The following is a 7,367-nucleotide window of genomic DNA, read 5'->3' as shown; positions in this document are numbered from 1 at the left end:
GGATGCTTTCCACACTTCCATCATCTTCAAGCTCGGTTGCTTGAGTTCCTTGAACTTCCAGAGTTGTAGTAGAAGTTCCTTCATGGGGAGTTATTGGTGTTGTAGATTCACCAACACTAGTGTTGATCTGCAAAACAGAACAGAAACTGCAATAACAAATTCCTTAAAATACCCCAAAACTGGAATAATCAACAAAAAACAGAAACTGCAGTTTTTAAGTGCAAAACAGAAACTGCAAACATAAACAAAAAACAGAAACTGCAATAAGAAACAAAAAACAGAAACCAAAAGCATAATGCAGAAACTGCTTGCATATTGCAGAAACTATTCACACAACGCAAAAACAATTCACACAATGCAGAAACAATTCACATAACGCAGAAACAATTCACATAATGCAGAAACTTTTTACACAACACATAAACAATTCACACAATGCAGAAACAATTCACATAATGCAGAAACTGCTTGCATATTGCAGAAACAGAATATACCGGCAACAAGACAACAAATCATTCATCACATATATACTAGATTAGTAGATTACCAGCAACCCTTTAGGATAGAAGCACATACCTGAGATGATGAAGTCGATTTCGGATGAGTACCCGAACTAGTAACAGCTGATTTAGATTGCCTCTTCATTTTCTAGCTATGCAAATTACTCCTATTCAAATCAGTAAACAGAAACGTGATTATAGAGGAAGAAAAGAAAAACAAACCAGTCCAAAACATTCAAAATATCATTCCAAAACAACAAACATATTCAAAATATCATTCTGGGCAGCAACCAGCAAGTTCGTTCATAACAGTTATCAAATTCCACAATAGTAAACATTCAAAACTGACTTGATAGTAATCATCCTAGGATTTGTATCAAAATCACACAATGTTTTAAGTTAATAAATTTGGCTAAACTTTGCAATTCTTTCTGTAAATGATAATGGAATTGACAAAAATAGTAATCAGTGGTCAACCTACCTATAACCCACTGTTACACTTAACTTGAATTGATTCTACAGCTAACTAATTATAGAAGTCCATGATTTGGTTTAACTTGCTTCAGTTGCTTGGAAAATAAAAAGAAAAACATCAAACCTACATAGAAAAGCAACTCAGAAGGACAGAAACTCCCAACCCTCTTACCCTCATTCTTCATGAAACGAAAAAAAGGAATTACCTGAGAATGAACTTGATTTAGTCTTCAGACCAGCTGCACCACTTATTGAACTTGACTTCGATTTGAGAGGTTTTGCTGAAGAAGAAAATCAATTAGGGACTGAAGAAGCATCTTTAGTTTCGAAATTGTGATCTCATAATACCTGCTTACCGGCAAGAGCAGAAGAATGCCGAAGAAGTGCAAGGGAGATGACGGATCGTCCAGATATGTTGATTTGATTACCAGGCTGTTAAGCTCAGATCGAGAGAAAGGTCAGAGCTTTGCTTCGAAATCGATTGGCGGCATATGGTTGGAGCTCCAGCAGCTACACACACACAAAGATTTTTGACATCAGCTCAGATTGTTGTAAATCAAATTGCAGACGGAGCTGGAACCTAGAACTTTGTATCTGATCTTACCTTTCAGAAACTGAAAGAACGAGGGAGAGGCTTCGCGTACGTGATGCTTCGCGTCTTCGAAACTGATTAGCGACAGAGAGATCAGAGATGAGAGAGGGAGGGAGAGGGAGGGGGTCGAGGCTGAGTTCAAAACGCGTTCAGGACTGAGAGATGAGAGAGGGAGGGGTCAATAGTATCGAGAGAGTGAGAGAGGCGGATTGAGGGCTTGAGGCATTTAGGTTTTTAGGGTTTCCGCATAATACTTAATACATATACAAAACGAAGTCGTTTAGGGATTATCGGTTTTCGGTTTGGTTCGGTTTCGGTCGGGCTGAAACCGAAAACCAAACCGACCAGATTCGGTGTGGTGCGGTTTTTCGCTTTTCGGTGCGTTTTTTTTTTGTTTTCGGTCTCGCTAGCCCCACCCTTACTAGCGATGCCTCCAAATATCACCTTTGGTTCGGAAGTTTGGCCACTTTTTTCTTAATATAGTAGGGTATTGCTTAATTGGGTTTTACTTCATAAGTATTGTTTTAAATTAGGGTAATGCTTTGCAGAAATGAAAATCAAAATCCCTTCTATTGGCTTTTGGCTTACTAGTTGGCTACGAGTTCACAATCCATCGTGACAGAAGAACATATACAAAGTGTTCTAAGTTAGATGGAGGGAGTTGGTCGAGCGGGTGACTAGAATAAAAGCTTATAGGAATATGGCTAAGGTTTAGTCTTTGTTTTAGCAACACGTTACATATATGTATGGAAATTATATACTATAACTCAGGTCAATCAGTTCATATTCCCGTAACATGAATGCTGGTTCTGCTGGTCCAATGTGGTGAGCGGGTCCATACCTTGTCTTTTTTTTTCCTTGTCAGAAGGCAGGTCCATTCCTATGGGGGATGTGGCTATATATGATTGAAGTGGAGCGAGCAACCTAGGTGAGCCAGTGACTTATCAAATCAAAGGTCTGTGACTACGACTAGTCGTAGGGCTCGAAGCTAGCAGAGCCTTACCTATGATATTGCCAGTCACCAAGGGAGACTAAATAGCCGGAGTTATGCACCTATGACCCATTTCTTTATCTTCACGCCAAAGTCCCTGACCAATGCCATAGCCTAATCTATTGTCCGCATTCATGTTATTACATTAAGGGCATGTTTACTTACTTGGAATGGAATAGAATGTAATGGAATGATTACGGAGTAAAAACACCCCTGTGTTTACTAACACATAAAGGAATCGGAATGATTCCAGGTAAAAGAATTCATGTGTTTACTAACACATGAAGGAATCGGAATTGGTATAGGTCCCACCTATTTATCAGGAATCGATTCCTGAATACTCAGGAATTCGATTACGAAGGGGGGAGATGGGTTTAGGAATCATTCCTCTGGAATCAATACCGATTCATTTCTTTTCCCATTCTACTTGTCTCCGATTCATGATTATTTTTCATTCCAAGTAAGTAAACGTGCCATTAAATCTTGTAATTGTTTGTATTTCTATAAAACTTTTGGCGACGACCTCTTACTCGCCAAATGTACTAGACTTTTACCGACTTTACATAATGGACTAGATTTCAGATAAAACTTCAGACTAGAGATTAGAGATGGCCTGAAAAATAGTTTAATTTTAGGGAAAACATCACCAATAGTCATTGAATTATGACATATTCGACACTTAACTCACTGTATTTTCAACAATATCACTTCACTCACTCAGTTTTACATCCGTCTTTCACTTAACTCACTGTCGTTAATTATGCTGTTAAAAGCTATTAAAATTGAGGGTATATTTGTCTAAACACTAAAAAAATGCATTTCCAACTTTAAAAAAAAAGACAATTTTTTTTTAAATTATATTTAAGTTAAAAAAATCATTTTTCACTAGAAATCTCATAAATTTAAAAAATTGAAAAAAGTCTAATAAATGTAAATTGAGGGTATATTTGTCTAAACACTAAAAAAATGCATTTATAATTTTTTTTTTTTAAAAGACAATTTTTTTTTCAAATTATATTTAAGTTAAAAAAATCATTATTTATTAGAAATTTCATAAATTTAAAAAAAAAAATGAAAGAAAGTCTAATAAATGTAGTTTTTCAAGTTAAAAATGATTTTTAAGTGTTTTGACAAATACACCTTCAATTTTAACGGCTTCTAACGGTAGTGAGTTAAGTGAAAGATGGATGTAAAACTGAGTGAGTTAAGTGATATTGTTGAAAATACAGTGAGTTAAGTGTCGAATAAGTCATAACTCAGTGACCATTGATGATATTTTCCCTTAATTTTATCAATAATCTTACGCAATGCATTAATAAGGGTACCAAAGTCCAGCATTACAATACTCACGAGTGGGCCGCTCCGACAAAGAAAGTACAAACAATGCCCAAGAAGGCCAGAATAGATACCAAGTCCAAAGAGGGCAAAACAAAGACTAAAACACTCTGGCCCAAAACTAGAAACCCGAAGAAACCGCCAAGGCCCAACAGACACTGCCCAAAGTAACCAAGTGGTTGATATTTAGGTCCATGTGGGGCTGGGTTAATATGGAGATCAAGGATTGGTAAAAATTTGTCGTATTGGTATATAATTCATCTTCTCTGACTCTTCTCGGGTCGAAATTAATTTGTGTTTGGTGGTAATTAATCTGTCACTCGAATTTTTTTCTTCCGTTAGGATGATTTATTTGAGTTGATGCTAATCGAGTGTTTGATGCTTAATTGTACTTGATTTAGTGCTGGGGAATGTTTGAAGGAAGATTATAACACAGTGGTTCAACAAGTTCCAGAGGGAAGGAGGGAGATTCGCTACAAGGCCACTTGTTGCCCCCCTTGTTCCTGCCTGTGATCCCTACCCTTGATCATGCAACATTGGAAAAATTGAGACCTCCACGTCTAACCGTCTTTGTTTGGAATGGTAATGGTAAAAGAATGTAACCAAAAGAAAGTGACAGTAGAAAAATTGTAATCAAAAGAAAAGGTAGAAAGGAAAATCAAATGGAAGTTTTAGATTTGCGAAGTGTTCCTCTTCTCTTAAATTTTGGTACTATGTTCAGCAAAGTGATCATGGACGCTAGGAGGTTTTAGGTATGAAGTGAAAGGGGATGGAGATTTGAGCATTGGTCTCTACACCTTTATGACTATGATCTCACTGCAAAAGGGCGTAAACAGTCCTTTGGAGATTTAATCCAGATAAAGTTCATAGCCTGTAGCTCACAACATCAGCACAACTAGTGTCAAATATGATTTAGCTTGTGTATAATTTGTGGCGCTAGGTTTTAGTTGTATCTGGATTGCCTGAACCCAAGTAGCAGCAAGGAGTTGAATTGCTTGGCAAGCTTGAAGCCGGAATGGGATTGGTTGTAGTTGCTAAGAAACACATGAGCTACTCCAGTATGTGATACAAACATTACTTGGGGCATGATGAAGGTTTACATTTACGTTTTGATATACAAAAGGCTGAAGAAACAGAGACAACAACAATAAGGATGGGGGCTAGTTCTTGTAATGTTTCTTGTATTCTTGTTTGTAATCTGGTGTGTCCCGAAGGCCAAGTTTGGAGAGAACAAGGCAGTAAGAAACCCAATCACTCCGCCAAAGATACTTCAATAATCTCTCCCGCCTCTCACCATTGCTTGAAAACCCTTTAAGAGAGTGCTTATCCTACAGTGTTTTTAAAACAAGTTGTTACTTCAGAATAACACAAACTTGTCAGTAATTTAAAATGATTACCATAGAGGGGGTGGTTCCATACTCACCTTTTTGTGTAAAACCGAAGACAAATGCTTGATCTTAGTTGTGAGTTGTGCCACTGCAGGACAATCAGGAAAAGAAAAGGTTAATAGACCTCCGTAAACCAGCATCACCATTCGTAGATAGTAGTTACAGAATAAATGAAGTCCAGTTTATTGGACATCCTCAGAGTCTAAGCTCAACGACAAAATCAAGTCCCATGGAACTATAGTTTGCTTCTATTGAAATACCTTTCCTCTGGGATGAGATAAATTTCGAATGGTTTTCCAATCTCCCACTTTATATTGCACCTCCGTTAATTAAATTGTTGAAGACTTTGTAAGATGAAAAAATAGTTTAGAAACCAAATGAGCATCAATGCAAACTCCTTTCCTTTCAGCAAATCAGAAGGATTTTATTCCAAACAAGAAACCCAAAATACAAATTAGGGACCGCTGCTACTTATTATGAGTTCTCTTCTGAATAATGCAAATCTTGTTTGAAAAAAGAAACTTTTCAACAAGTACCAAATTAAATTACTATAAAATACATTCGGAAGGATCAACTCTCCCTTCACACTTGAGATTCCGACAGCCTCCGTTAGGGATTTGATGGCTCAACTGCGTCCCCGTCCCTGTCCCCGTCCCTATCCTCGTCCATGCGTGCAGGTGGCATTCGGTATCGGCACAAGGGACAAGTGTGATCTCTCTTCAGCCACTGGACAATGCAATCTACATGATAGTGGTGAGCGCAGGGTAAACTAGTAATCAGTTCATCAACACATTCTACAAAGTCCTTGATACATATAGCACATGTTGGAGTCTCTCGGATAACATCTTCTTCCAAACTATCGAATCTCACTTTCTTCAAACCTTCAATCGAGGATCTAGATGCAGGAATAGTAAGAAGTGACATATATGTTCGTAGCAAGGACACCGTAGAAGCAGGCATAGGAGTGTCATAAATAGGGGAAGCATCTAAATTAACATTGATCGGTTCTCTTGCAACAAAATCAATGATATCCTGATAGTCGACACTACCTAATGAGCGAATTTTGATGTGCAGTATTACCACAGTAATAGACAGCTCGGGGACAGCCATTCGAGCAAATTGAGTTATTATTTCCTCAAGAATCGGTGCCTGTTCTTCTAATGGAAGACCTACACTAAGAAGTAACCAGCGCATGGTCATACTTGTTAAGAAATCGTGAGTGACAAAAACTGCTCTGCGACCTTGCAAGATACATTCATCATGAGTATAGTTTGCAGGATCATCATGCCAAAAGCGGCTTTGCCTGTAGAAAAATATTTTAAGCTCCTTATCCCGTCCTGGTGGCAATGTTGTTTGATATTGCCTTACTTGGCTCCTATATATATCCCTCCCTTGGGACATGCTTGAAGAACTGATATTAGAAGAAGAAAAACAGAGTTTAAATAACTTGTAGGAGTAGGTAAAGGAGTATCTTGAAGAACTGATGTTAAGGAGTATCAATCAATCAGTGGTATGTTGTACTAGCTGAAGATGAAGAGGACTATATATATAGCTAGCAAGCCCTAAATCGAAGAGGAGTACGTAAAGCCTATTTTCTATCAGGATTAGGAAAAGCTGCCTCCCTAAATCAGTAAGGAGTACCAAACACCTAAAAAAATAATAATAATAATAATAAAAGTTTGATGATTGTTAATTTCACACTAAGCCATAATAAAATAAAAGGAAAACTGATTTTGAATCTGATCCTTAGCTATAATGATTTCTAATACTGATGCCAGAGCCAGACTCCCAGTTAGTCTGCATTTCCAGACCCAGACCGAAGATGGCAATCGATAACCGACAACATACCAAAAACATGGAATTCGGAAAACCAACAAACCCAACATTCAAATTGAATATTCAGCAAAGCAATAATAATGAAAAATTCACCTATTTTGAATTCACGGTCAAGGCAGATCTTCAACTTCTATATATCTGCACTCAAAACATTAAAAGTTAAAAGAGACAAAAGAACATAGAGAAGAAGCCTGCACCTTTTGAGTTCGAGCGCTCCGGTCGATAGGGTTTCTTCCACGCTTGGTAATTCT

At 37.6% G+C, this 7,367-nt stretch overlaps 1 protein-coding gene across 1 annotated transcript; it reads right to left on the bottom strand.

Annotated features, from left to right (window-relative positions):
* Positions 1-5,660: 5,660 nt before the first annotated feature.
* On the bottom strand, positions 5,661-7,367 carry LOC112187303. Its single transcript, XM_024326045.2, has 2 exons — positions 7,210-7,367; positions 5,661-6,691 (listed from the first exon to the last, which is right to left on the bottom strand). The coding sequence occupies exon 2, from the start codon at positions 6,679-6,681 to the stop codon at positions 5,890-5,892; it is 792 nt and encodes a 263-aa protein (XP_024181813.1). The 5' UTR covers positions 6,682-6,691; positions 7,210-7,367; the 3' UTR covers positions 5,661-5,889.

The sequence above is a fragment of the Rosa chinensis genome, chromosome 2 (genome assembly GCF_002994745.2).
Source record: "Rosa chinensis cultivar Old Blush chromosome 2, RchiOBHm-V2, whole genome shotgun sequence".
In the NCBI taxonomy this organism is placed as follows: Eukaryota; Viridiplantae; Streptophyta; class Magnoliopsida; order Rosales; family Rosaceae; genus Rosa; species Rosa chinensis.
The sequence above is the reverse complement of the archived record's forward strand: the minus strand, read 5'-3'. Positions and strand labels throughout refer to the sequence as shown.

What these genes read in the sequence shown, in the direction of transcription:
- LOC112187303 (XM_024326045.2), bottom strand. Translation starts at nt 6,681, where the DNA reads ATGTCCCAAGGGAGGGATATATATAGGAGCCAAGTAAGGCAATATCAA.